Genomic DNA, 13,559 nt, shown 5'->3' on the forward strand with positions numbered 1-13,559 from the left:
ATTGAGCCCTCCAGATGCTGTGGGGGCTGGCTCATGACAGTGGTGAAAGTTGGATTTGGCAATTCCCTCGTCATCCTCTGTCAGAATGCCATAGAAATTCAAGGAAATTCTGTTGATGATGTTGATAGATAAGCTGCTGACAGCAAATATTCTTAGATCTTTGAAGAGTTTCTTTCAAGTGTTAACTACAGTCAAATGTCATGTAATCACAGGGATACATTCTAAGAAATGTGTCATTAGGCAATTTCGTTGTGTAAACATCATGGTGTGTACTTGCACGAAACTAGATGCTATAGCCTACAGCACACCTCAGCTATGTGGTAGAGCCTATTACTCCTGGGCTACAAACCTATACAGCATGTCACAATACTGAATGCTGTAGGCAATTGTGACACAATGGTAAATATTTATGTATCTAAACATAGAAAAGGTACCCTAAAACAACAGTATAAAATATTTAAAGGCCGGGCGCGGTGGCTCAAGCCTGTAATCCCAGCACTTTGGGAGGCCGAGACGGGCGGATCACGAGGTCAGGAGATCGAGACCATCCTGGCTAACACGGTGAAACCCCGTCTCTACTAAAAAATACAAAAAACTAGCCGGGCGAGGGGGCAGGCACCTGTAGTCCCAGCCACTCGCCAGGCTAGTGCAGGAGAATGGCGTAAACCCGGGAGGCGAAGCTTGCAGTGAGCCAAGACGCCCCCTCGCCCCCCAGGCCGGGCCGAAAGAGCGAGACTCCATCTCAAAAAAAAAAAAAAGATTTAAAATGGCTCACCTGTATAGGACACTTACCATAAATGGAGCTACAGGACTGGGGTTGCTCTGGGTGAGTCAGTGAGTGAGTGGTGGGGGAATGTGGAGGCCCAGGACATAGCTGTGCACCACTGCAGATTCTATAAACACTGTACACTTAGGCTACACCAAATTTATTTTAAAATATTTTTCTTCAACAAATTAACCTTAGCTTACTGTGACATGTTTACTTTATAAAACTTTAATTTCTGTTACCTTTTGACTCGTAATAACACTTAAAACACACACTATACAGATCTACAAAAATACTTTATATCCTTATTATGTCAGCTATTTTCTATTTTTAAAATTTGGTGTTTTTTTGTTTGTTTTGTTTTTTCACTTTTTAAGCTTTTTTGTTAAAAATGAAGACACAAACTCACACGTTAACTGAGGCCTACACAGGGTCAGGATCATCAATATCACTGGGTTCCACCTCCACATCTTGTCCCACTGGAGGGTCTCCAGGGGCAATAACATGCATGGGGCTGTCATCTCCTGTGAGAACAGTGCCTTCTGGAATACCTCCTGAAGACCTGCCTGAGGTTGTTTTACAGTTAACTTTTTTCTTCTAAGTAGAAGGAGTACACTCTAAAATAACAATACAAAATATGGTGGAGTCAAGATGTCAGCTGGAAACTTTTAAAAAAGATTTTGAAAAGTATAACATAGTAAATGCATAAAGCAGTAATAGTCACGTATTATCAAGTATTATGTACCATACGTAATTGTACGTGTTATGCTTTTTATAATCTGCAGTGTGGTAGCTTTGTTTATACCAGCATCACCACAAACATGAAGTCACGCATTGCACCAAGACATTAGCCCGTGACTAGACAAAGAAGGTTTTCAGCTCCATTGTAATCTGACGAAATCACCATTGTATACGATTCATTGTTGACTGCAGCATCACTAGGTGGGGTATCACTGCATTTTGCTTGAAGTTCCACGAGTTCTCCTAAAGTTACTTGGTAACTTTTTATGATTGCTTTCTGCTCATCTGAATAAAGGGTGAGCCCAGGGCCTGCTGCCCACTGTCTGCTCTGATGACCCTCTCTCCCCTGCAGATTCGAGTGATGGTGGACCTGTGCAACAGCACCAAGGGCATCTGCCTCACAGGTAGGCCGGCCGCTGAGCAGAGCCGCTCACACGCGCCACCGAAGGCCCGTGGTAGAATGAACACCTAGGGACACTTTGTGTTATAAAAATACATGTTGGTTTACTTTTACCAGATGTTTTTAATGAGTTGAAAACCCATTGTAATATGATTATGAAAAATAATATTTTCAGTATTGCCATAGAAATATAGCCATGGAAAATAACTAGGACTTGGGTAATTAGAAACGTGTGGTACCTTGAACCAGAGCCATAGATGTTTTTCCTATTCCCATTAGTTTTTAAAAGGGGGGAAAATGGAAGGGAAAAGACCTTGCTAATTGATACAGTTCTTTTATCAGAAGTACTTATTGGCCAGATTGGCCAGGTGTGGTGGCCCAAACTGTACGTTGTGGAGTGCTACAGCAGTCCCCTCTGACTATAAAACATGACCATGAGACCTGAAGCCACCTGAAGCTTTTGCTGGATCTCTCAGTTGATGGTCCCAGTCTCTGGGGAGGCCAGGCTAGAGCTTCTCAGGGTTGAGAAAACCTGCACAGTTTGCATCATGTTGTAGGAAGCCTAGCCTTTTTCCACAGTACTTCCCCCACCTCCCTCTCATTACCTGGCTTGTATTAGGAGTGCAATGTGAGTTTGCTGAGTGAATAAACCTGTGGGTATATGAGTGTATGAATGGAGGTGAGATGGTAAGAAAGAAACTCCCCTCAGGAACCCCAAATCCAAGTCTGACTCTCGTTCACTTATTTTGGCCTCAGAGAGAAAAACTATAATCCTGTGGCTTCTTGGGAAATGCTAATTGAATAACTCAAGTCATATTCCGGCCCTCACTGAAAATTAAAGATCTTCAGAACAGCTTGGTCCTTTATTCTGAAACTCTTGTAGCTTAAGCATCTTTCTTCCATCTCTGGAAGTCCCTTTTCAGAGTTACATGCGACAGTAATGAGTGCTAGAGAAATGGATGGATGGAATTACAGGCACAAAAGCCTGTTGAGAGGCACAGGAAAAGCCTCTTCCTTTTTTATTTTTTTAATAGTGATAGACCTGAGAGCCAGGCTGTACAGTGAATGCACGGGACGGAGCTATTGAGACCACTTAGGAGAGATTGGCAGGGAGTAGGGGATGACATCCGCGCTGGAAGTGGGTTGAGTAGGTTTTCTTTAGCACTTTGAAAAGCTTTTCAAAAGACAGCACCTTCTCCTTTCATGCCAGCTTGAAATTGGGCCTCCTTTTACACAGAAAGTTCTTCAATTAAAATTAGATGTGAAAAGTACAAGTTGCAAAGTGAGAGGATGCTTTGGGATAGACCATGGGGTCCGGATTGGGGGCAGGGTAGTGGGCAGGAGGCTGAGTGACAGGACCCAGGAATGAACTGGGTAGCTTCAGAGGGTGGACAGAGAGCATTGGTCTTGAGCCCTAAGAGGATGCCTGGCAGGAAGAATGTGCCAGAGCAGAACCTGGGCTTGGGGACTGGGAACAAGATTTATCGTTCCACTGGATTCATCTTTGAAAAAGCAGGTACTCATAACTTGAGGCTAGTCCAGCTGTGACCAGGTAACCCGGCTCCCATCCCTCTTCCTTGCCCAGCTGTTGCTGCTATGCTGCTACGGCAGTCAGGACAGATGCTATGTGATTTTGTGCAACCTTTAACATCTCAGGTGGATTGTGAGGGTAATCCCCTAGCTAGAGAAATTAGTTATTTTTGCTAGTACAGAGTTTGTCAAACAACACATGCTTTTCTGAATGCATCTTACTCTGGAGCCCAGATTTCCTTGGGAACCCAGAAGCATATCTTCTGGGAGAGCAGGTGTCTTGAAGAAGCCGTGTTATCGGGTTATTCTTCACTCACTGCATCCTCTTCATGTGTATCTGTTGGAAAACATCTAAATCATCACGTTACTGAACTGCATATTGGGGCAGAAGCACTACACATTCTCCTTGCAGCCAAGTGACCCTAACCCAGTTATGATACGTGTCACTACTCTCTCATTCTGTACCTAGGCAAATCATGGATCAATGCTGCTGAGCACAGCCTCATAGCATTCTTTTCTGCTGTTCCAGAAAGCCAACACTAATTGACTGGAACTGGCACTTCTCTCTGCAGACTGATTTGTTTTTGGTGTTCATGGCCATCACAGGCCTCAAGTTTACATAACTAGGGGCATTGTGGGCCAATTTTAGATTTCAAGGGAAAAAAAAAATCTAAGTGGCTCAGCTCTTATCAAGCATCCACCCAATTTTAATCGATTCTGGTTAGGAGTGTGGGATGGGTACAGTTAGCATGAGCTACATAATCTGCAGGGCCCAGTGCAAAATGAAAATGCAGGGTTTCTTGTCCAAAAGAAGCAGGAAAAAGGCTTTCTTCTTTCTTCCACAGTCTTGACCTGTTTTGGTGTGAGTTTTTATCTGCTACCTAATGTCATACTCCGCGAAGCATGGAATACTTATAGGGCAAGTACAGACCCTCACAGGCACCAGGGGTCTTGCCTTGTGACTCAGGCATGCAGGGCACCACTCAGCCCCACCTTTCCTGCACTTGTGCCCCAGCCCCTACCAGGGTGGAAGGTGGCAGAAGTTACTGATGGGGCAAGGAGTATAGAGAGTACAAAGAGTACATCATGGGACAAGGGAGCAGGTGGCATGTCCTAGGAAGGTGGTGGGAGGTGAGACCCCACCAAGCCCTCTGTGCATACTTTATTGACCCGTTGGACTTCACTTACAAAACACAAATTCAAAAACATGATCACTGGGAATTTCTAGATGGCGACCGCAGAGCATTAAGCCCACACCTGAAGCCCCCTTGTGAGGTGAAACCCTATGCACCTGCGTGGGTGGCAGGCCCCGGACACCAGCCTTGCATGCACTGTTAGCATGAACATGGATGTCTGCACACATTCCTCGAGGATGTGCTATTCAAGAAAGGGAGAAGGGTCAGGAGCTGAGAAACAGTTTTCTAAACACTCAGTTGGCAAACATCATGACATTTGACATTATTTGACCCATGTAGGAGCTCTTCCAAATGTCAGGCCCCTGGAGAGCTGGGCTGGTATTCTGAGAGGATGGGGGGCATCCTGCCATCACCATAGCTCCCTATGCCTCAGCACATTTTATGTCTGCCTGGACTGCTGAGCTCTCTGGGGCTGTCTTCCTTTCTCTTCTGAAATTCTCTCCTCATCTAGCTGTGGGGCATTAGACCTGCTGGATTTCCTCCTCCACGTGTCTTCTGACAGCTCTCTCTTTCCTGGTGCCTCTTCTCTCACTTACCTCTCCCGAGGTGGGGTGTGGCCCTCCCGCTCTTCCATCCCCAATTCTAGCCCAGACTTTTTACTCTTGCCTTAAGACTAGTAGCTCTGAACCTTTTTAGGGTCAAGAACCCCTCTAAGGATCTGCTGATGGTGACTGATTCTTTTCCCGGAAAATTTTCACACCACATCAGAGGGCCCATGTCCAGATGCATTCCAGTCGCCTATGATGCTTGGTAAAAATGCAGATTCTTGGGCCTCTAAATCTAAACTGAATTAGGAACCCCAGATAGGGCCTGGGTATCTGCATTTTAATAGGCATTGCAGGCAATTCTGTGGATTCATATGAGAAGAACTCTATCCACAGGGCGTCAGTGGAGCTCTTGCAGGACACCCTAATCTAATCACCATAGTTACAGCCTTGGCCACGGCTAATATGTCCTGAATATACAGCTTCAGCCGGGAGCTCTCACCAACAGTACTGATGCATGGGCATGGTTATCAGACTGTCGTGGGAACTCTTGAAACCTACTGTGTACAGGCAAGTCTTGTGTCTTACAGTCAAATTATTCCTTCCACCAATCTCTGTATCCGAATTTGGCTCCCGCTGTCATCAGGAACGATGATTAATTGATTTCCTCTGACCTCTGTTAACTGGCCACATCACCCCCTTCCCAGTACGTGTGCGCCATCTGGTGGTAAAGTCATGGAGACACAGGCTGTACTGAACCTAGAGGATGTGGTGCCGTCTTAGCCAGCCATTTTTGCCCTGAGTAGGGCTGTTATGTATTGAAAGCATATCCTCAAACACCTATTTATCCCAAGAGTCCCCACGCCAGTCAAAATAGCCTCTATCTGTGTTGCTGGCCCCCTGTTATCTGAAAGTCCTCCTCCTTTGTCTCCTACCCAATCAAATGTGGATTCTTGCTCATTCTGCTGAAATACCTCTTGAATGTCTAGCTTTCTCTACAATTCTACAGTCAGCTCATTTATACACAACCTTGTCACCGAGTTTAACTACAAAGATCCCCTAGGGTTTTTTTTCTGCAATGCCCATCCTCCATGTCTCTCTTCCTGTGTCTGTGTCACTGTCTCTCTCGTCTTGTTGCACCTAGTTCTATCCATCTTCCAGCTACAAAGAGGCTATCAAACCCACACTGCTTTCACAGCATCATCCCCCTGCCTAAGAACCTCCCATGGCTCCCTCCTGCCTCACAGATACCATCTACACCTCCTGGCTTGACATTCAAGTGCTTCTGCCACCCACCATACACAGGTCCTTCTTCAGCCTCATCTCTACACACTTGACCAGTCCTCTAACTTCCTCCCACCCTGAATCTTATGAGTCCCCACCTCTGTACCTGTACTCCTGGTGGCCCCTTCATGGAAATGTCAGACCTCATCTGCTGCCATCTTAAGCCCCATTTCTTCAATGTCATGGCTCCAGGATCATCATCTTGAGATGCCTTCTCAGACCACTGCATGCCCACACTTCCCCAGTACCCTTTGTCAGGGGTATGGGAGTGAACACTTCACTGTAGCTCTCTCATACTGCATTATGATTTCAAAGAGTCCATCTTCCCCACATAGACTGTGAACACAACAGATACAGGGACCAGGATTTCTTGGTGGAGTTTGATGCACATAGTAACTGCTTAGTTAATGCTTGTTTTGTGAATGGTCACAGGCTTAGATTTATAGAAAGACCTCGCCATTCCAATATTGGTAATCATTATATGTGGTCTAAAGAGGTGGGCGGATCACGAGGTCAGGAGATCGAGACCATCCTGGCTAACACGGTGAAACTCTGTCTCTACTAAAAATACAAAAAAAAAAAAATTAGCCGGGTGTGGTGGCGGGTGCCTATAGTACCAGCTACTTGGAACGCTGAGGCAGAAGAATGGTGAGAACCCGGGAGGCGGAGCTTGCAATGAGCCGAGATGGCGCCAGTGCACTCCAGCCTGGGCGACAGAGTGAGACTCCGTCTCCAAAAAAAAAAAAGAAACAAAAGGAATTCAACTGCTCATGTTACAACCTCATTAGCTTGTCTGAGTACTCAAATAGAATAGTTGACAATAAGACACCCCTATTTGTGGGAGCAAAATCAATTTGGATTCATCTGAACCCCTTAGATCCTTGGGTAATTACACGCTAAGGAAGGTATGTGTTACCTGATCTGGGCTCTCAATTTTCCTCAGGCTAGTTCATATAACAAAAGAGAAATCTAGCCAGCCAGCTTTCACTCCCGACTCCCCCCAGTGGCTCAGATGAGACAAGCTAGCTAGATGAGAACACTTGGAGGCCTCCTGGGACAGCCAAATCTCAGCCCCACAATGACAGCACCATCATTTGCTAACCCCCTGTGCTAGGGCTGCATTCATGGCCACCAGTATTGTTACTGGCCCTCCGTTTATTAGGTTGACTGCTTGAGAGATGACTAATTTAGGAATCTACAGTGAGGACAGCTCAGAAGTTAATCTTGGTTCCTTGAAACAAGCAAATGTGGTTTGATTGGCAAATGGGTCTTTGTTGAATTGCTTTAAAGGAAGGGTCTTTTGGCCAAATATAATGAGTTCTAAATACAAGGTGTAGAATCCGTTGCTTAGGGTCGGTAGATAATTAGGAGATTTGAAGGTCGGGGGTGATCTTTGTTTTCTGGGTTCGATGCTGGTTTCTCTTTCTTCCACCCATGGTTTCTCATTTAAATTTTTTTTCTGTTGTAGGACCTCCCGGACCACCAGGTAAGAGCCCTTGGACTTTTCTAGTTTAAGGGGAGGCTGTGGGTGGCCAGACCCCTAGGATCTCTCTGATGGGACAGATGAGGGGAGGGCAAGAGCCTGGAGGCTGTCCTGCTGTGTGTCTCCTTCTTTGTGCCCCTCACCTGAGGCTCCTCCATCACCATTCCCCTACTTGGCACTGCTTTTGCCAGAGAAGGAAGGGAAGAAGTGGGAGAGGATGTGGAAAAGGTATTGATGCCTGCTCAGTTTCATCGGTAAAGGAAATTACAGTAACTTCAGTGAAGAATGTTTTTTGTTGTTGTTGTTAACGTCCCTGTTTCTGTGTTTTGATGCAGGACCTCCAGGAGCTGGCGGGTTGCCAGGACACAATGGATCGGATGGACAGCCTGGTCCTCAGGGCCCAAAAGGAGAAAAAGGAGCAAATGGAAAAAGAGGAAAAATGGGTATTTTTGGCAACTCTTCTAATTAATTTCCCTGTTGTTTATCTCCATGATTGCATTTGGGTTGACTAAAGCTGTGTGCAGCAGGGGTATGGTGCTTCATCTCTGCACAGTGTAAGACCTGTTTAACTCTTACCTAGAAGGCATTGTGTTCTGGGATACCAAGGGTACACTTCTTGGTCCCACCTTGACAGATGTTTATTTCAAACTGGAGAAGCCATCTCCTGGGAACTGACTCCCTTCTGCAGATGGGAGGTGGAAGCAGCAGGAGCCCACAGCCCTGGGAGGGGCACTCTGTGGGCCGTGTGACAGCTGGTGCTGGCACATGCTCTTTCGAGCCTCAGCTCCTGCCTTGCCCTCTATTGCCTCCGCCTGCCCAGCGAATCTGTGTTTGGTTGAAAATCAATGAATTGATGTTGGCCCCTGGTAAAGCTTTTCTTGGCTAGAGGAATAGCTCAAACTGCTTGAGTGGAAAGGCAGCATCCCGGCGTCCCTGAGGCCGGCACTCAGGTCAAAGGGTCTCCTCTTCAGGGGCTACAGGATAACTACGAAGATATGGCTGGCATCTCGGAGGAGCTTCCTGTGCCCTGTTACGAGCAGGGCCGTGCCACCACTGGAGCAAAGACCCAGAAGCACCAAGGCATCAGATGAGCCCAGGGAGCAGTAAGAAGCAGGGGCTGGTGCAGGGCCTGGCAGGAGGCTGGGGCACAGAGGGGAAGATTCTGAAGGGCTCTGAGCCCCCGTCCTGGGATCCCCAGGGCAGATCCACCTGAAGAAAGCTAGCACATGGTGTGTTGGGAGCTCAAAGACCAGAGGGTAAAAAACAACTCAGGAGGCTCCTATGAAGGCCTGGCTGTCAGCCACCCGTCAAGGCCACTGCTGAGAGGGGAGGGAGGTTGTTTTCGGCCAGAGACTCCACTGCACCGTCTCATTTTCAACCTCTTGGCTCTGCTACCCAAACTCACTTGGACTTGCCCTGGACTAGAAGAAATGGTAGAAACTTCTTCCAGACAGCAATTACTCCTTTGGTCACCTCCACTCTTATTCTCATTAGCAATTGAAGTAAGGGCCAGTGGAGAGGGAAAAATTGTCGAGCACCTCTGCCACTTGGCAGTGCCTACCTGCTTGTGTTCCAGAGGGCAGCTTCAGAGAAAATGGGCACACACCGTCCAAGCCAGCTCAGTTCTCAGAAGGCCAGCAATTACCATTGGAATTACCGAGCAGCAATGGATCGTTCATATAGGATAATAATTATAATTATACATGAGCATCGCTGTAGAATAATGATGCCTATTAGCTTATCCCAGGGAGACTCCAAAAATGTGATTCAGTCCTGAGGCCTCGGCAAGGGGCATGAGGAGGGCAGGCTCAGGGGCAGGAGGGCACCCTGCTAGAGCTGGGTGTGGGGCACGTAGGAAAGGGGTGGTTTTCAAAAAGGCTTGAGACAGATCCCTGGCCTTGAGGATGTGCTTTGCATGCAGTCTGCAACCCAGGGAGTACAGAAAAGAAAAAGTGCATTCATTTATGGAGCACATATTTGTGTGGCAGGTACCATTCTAGATGCTGGAGATTCAGAAATAAGCTCCCCTCCTCCACCTTCATGAGGCTTACATTCTAGTTGGGAGAGATGGATAGTAAATAAGATAAACAAAATATACAGTCTGGTCCATGGTGATAAATGGTAAGGAGAAAAAATATCATAGAAAGGGGTGGGAAGTTTAAGTGGGGTTAGAGGCGGTACATTTAGATTGGGAGGCCAGTAAGACCCCCTAAGAAGGAGCCTTTGAGCAAATACCAGGAGGAGGTAAAAGAGAGTCTCGGGTTTCTGGGGCAGAGGGCTCTGCACAGAGCATATAAGTCACCAGGGTACCTGGACAGTTTGAGGATCAGCAAGGAGGCCAGGGCAGCTGGACAGAAGGGATGAGTGGCTAACCTAGTCTAGTTGATATCAGAGAGGTAATCAGGCCAAATCAGGTCAGCCCTGGGCATTTCAAGAACTGTGGTTTGTACTCAGAGCAAAACAGGGAGGATGTGAAGTGGAACAGTGCTATGCCTGACATATGGATGAGAGGCTGGCCTGACAGCTGTGCTGAGAGGCTATAGGAGGGAAGGGAAGAGGCTGGAGCAGAGGACAGCAGCAGAGAAGGGAGAAGGTGTTGGATCCTGTTTGTCACTGGAGGGTGACCCCAATCCTTGGTTTCTGGGAGATCTCATAGGAACTACAGCAAAGACCCCCTTCTCTACAGCAGTACCCCAGAGAGTAAGGCTTCTGGGGGTTGGCAGCGTTAGACCGTGAAGCCTCCACTCATACTGAGGGTGGAAGTTGAGTCCCCGAGGCCCCCACAAGGAGTCCATTGTCCCAGGCCAGGGGAAGTGGGAGACTAGCCACCAAAGGCTATCTGAAGAACCCAGCTCGATGGGGTCACTCACTTCATGGGCCAGCTCAGGCTGCAGAGCAAGAGCCACACTGTCCTGTTAACCCTGCTGAGGCCCCAGGGCTGCACTTTCCCTCCTCACCCACTCCTGAGTCCTGGGACAGATTCCCTTCCTACCCAGCATTTGCAGGAAACGGATAGGGAGGAGGGTCCAGAGGCAGCAGGGCCACTGAGGGGAACAGGGTTCCTTCTGAGGGCCATGAGAAGCCCCAGAGGGTTGTCAGGTGGGAGAGACTGATGGGATCAGATCTGCCTCTCTAAATGCCACTGTGGCTGCTGCATGGAGAGCGCACTGGAACCGGCAGGCGAGTGAGCCAGCGTAGAGGCAGGGAGATGGCTTCCGTAGGCGGCAGACAGTGGGCAGGGGCGGAAAGACCCACAGGGGTAAATGATATTTAGGGGTGAAGCCAGCAGTTCCCAGTGGACAGTAGATACAGGGAGTTAGGGGGTCAGGGAGGCACAAGACTGACTCTGAGGTTGCTGTCATGCTCGACTGGATGGATGGATGAGCTGCTCCTGCGTGAGGCGGGCAGCCCCGCACTCAACTCAGATCTAAAGGGACAATCGTGGACTCTGCATGGGATGTGCTGAGTTTCAGATGCCCTGAGGTATCCAGGAGGAGGTGGGATGGTGGCCTTGGAAAACAGGTCTGTAGTCGGAGGAGGTCTGGGGTGAGAGATATATATCAGAGAGTCATCGAGGCACCTGGGCATGTGGGCAGGGGGTGAGGTCACTTAGGGAGAGAGCCTGGCAGGAGAGGAGGGGCTGGGTTTCATCCCTGAGAAGGTCCAACCTCAAGTGACCAAGTAGAAGGGGACGAGTCAGCAAAGGAGACTGAGCAGGGGACTGAGCAGCAAGAGGAGCACCAGGAGAGGGTGGGGACATTCATCAACAAATACTTATTCAACAGACGTCGAGTGCTGTTGGGGAACCACAAAAGACACAGACACTGTTCTGGAACTTTCCATCTTTGGTGGCGAGGCCAATATCCATAGTCGACAGTCACATCCACCTACCATCTCAACATGAGACGTGTGTTTGAAGGGAAGAACGAGGTGCTCCGAGGTACAGTGATAGAGAGGGAGGGCAGGGAGGTAACAGCTTTGGCCAGACATGAAGGGAGGGCCCGGCGCACACAGAGGGTGGGGTCACACAGTCAGGCGAGGTTGGAGGCTGGCCCCAGGCCTTTCCAGACCTTTCCAGACCTTTGGATAAGCAGCCAGCTCCCAGGATGGCCCTGCAGGTCCTCACGTGGGTATGCAACCTGCCAGGCCATTGCTGTGACTGTAGAGAAGGAAGGACTGTCATTTAAACTGAGAGTTAAAGGATCATTCGTGGTTTGCCAGGCAGGGGTGGGGTAGGAGAGGTGTGGGAGTGCATTCCACAAAGAGGGAACAAGTGTTGTTTCGAAGAAAAGGAAAAAAGGCCTGGGTTCCACAGAGTTAGGGACCCAGTTAGGGTGGGGTGTGCCTTCTAGCAACAACCTTCGGAACCATAATACGCAGCCAGCATTTACTGCCAGACACTCCACTAAGGTCTCCGTACACTCAACTCATCTAGTCCTCACAACAACCCAAGGGTATGAATACTTTCGTGAGCCATATTTTTTCCAGATGGAAATACTTCTGTCTTAAACAGGCCAAGCCCACCCTTATCCCAGGACCTTAGCACGAGTACCGCTAGGGACCCAGAGTAGATTGGGATGGGACTAGGGCATAGTGGCCTGTGCCCACTGCCCAGAATGCCCTCTCCCTGACTTCCCCTGTCTTCCCATGGTGCAGGTCTTAGCTCAGATGTCACCTCGTGTACATCATCATCCCTGGCCTCTGTGTCTAGCCCCTGTCTCACCTACTCTGTCACATCCCCTGCTCTTTTGAAATATTGACCTCTTCCTGAAATCACCCCATGGTGATTATTTGTTGCTGCACTGAGGATCTGACTCCCCAAGTGGAATCAATCCAAATTATTGATCTTTCCCTGAAATCGACCCATGGTGATTATTTGCTATTGCGCTAATGGTATGACCTCCCAAGTGGGATCAATTAAAATATTGATCCCTCCCTGAAATCATCCCCTGGTGATTATTCACTGTTGTGCTAATGGTCTGACTCCCCAGTTGGAATCAATCGAAATATCCCTCCCTGAAATCACCCCGTGGGGATTATTTGCTGTTGTGCTGATGGGCTGACTCCCCAAGCAGAATGTGAGGCCTGTCAGAGCTTGGCCATGTCTGTCTTGCTTAGTTCCTACCTTCAGTGCCTGGAACACACAGCCAAGGAGCTCAATAAATTCACTGTTGAATTATTGGATATAACTTGTGTAATGTCAAAAGCTAATAAGTGAAGGAGGCAGAACTTGAATCCAGGTTTCTCTGACTTCTGGACCCCTGCTCTTAACCACAGTGACACTCAACTTCTGTGCTCAAGGGGCTTGGGCCCTGTTGTGAGAGCAGGGTTACAGGAGGTGCCAAAGAGCAGGAGCAAACAGGAAGGAAGCCAGGGCCCTGAACGCTGGTGCAGTTAATGATTGAGAATATAGGGCTTCAGACACCCTCCAACCTGAGCTTCAAGGCTGAGTCTTCCTGGGAGGGCTGGGAGCCTTCCAGCCCTTCAGAGAGGCCTGTAGGACACTGTTGAGAACACACAGTTCAATGAGTATAACCTGCCAGTCAGAGACGGTTGATTTTGTCCCTCTTGTTCCCTGCCTTCAAGGCAGAGGGGAACAGTGGAAGGAGTTCTAGGAGCTCTTGCCTTTATCCCTTACTGGCCCTGAGGCCCTGGGCAAGTCACTCCAAGATGA

General features: G+C 48.4%; 1 protein-coding gene across 2 annotated transcripts in view; it reads left to right on the top strand.

Annotated features, from left to right (window-relative positions):
- Window positions 1–13,559, top strand: part of LOC101000143 (gliomedin) — a 68,503-nt gene that overhangs the window by 38,385 nt on the left and 16,559 nt on the right. For both annotated transcript variants that reach the window (XM_017960615.3, XM_009210171.4), the window contains exons 2-4: window positions 1,860–1,911; window positions 7,871–7,888; window positions 8,221–8,328. In XM_017960615.3, the coding sequence (XP_017816104.2) occupies window positions 1,860–1,911; window positions 7,871–7,888; window positions 8,221–8,328 (178 nt within the window). The remainder of the gene's footprint in view (window positions 1–1,859; window positions 1,912–7,870; window positions 7,889–8,220; window positions 8,329–13,559) is intronic.

This window comes from Papio anubis, unplaced genomic scaffold (assembly GCF_008728515.1).
Source record: "Papio anubis isolate 15944 unplaced genomic scaffold, Panubis1.0 scaffold137, whole genome shotgun sequence".
NCBI lineage: Eukaryota > Metazoa > Chordata > Mammalia > Primates > Cercopithecidae > Papio > Papio anubis.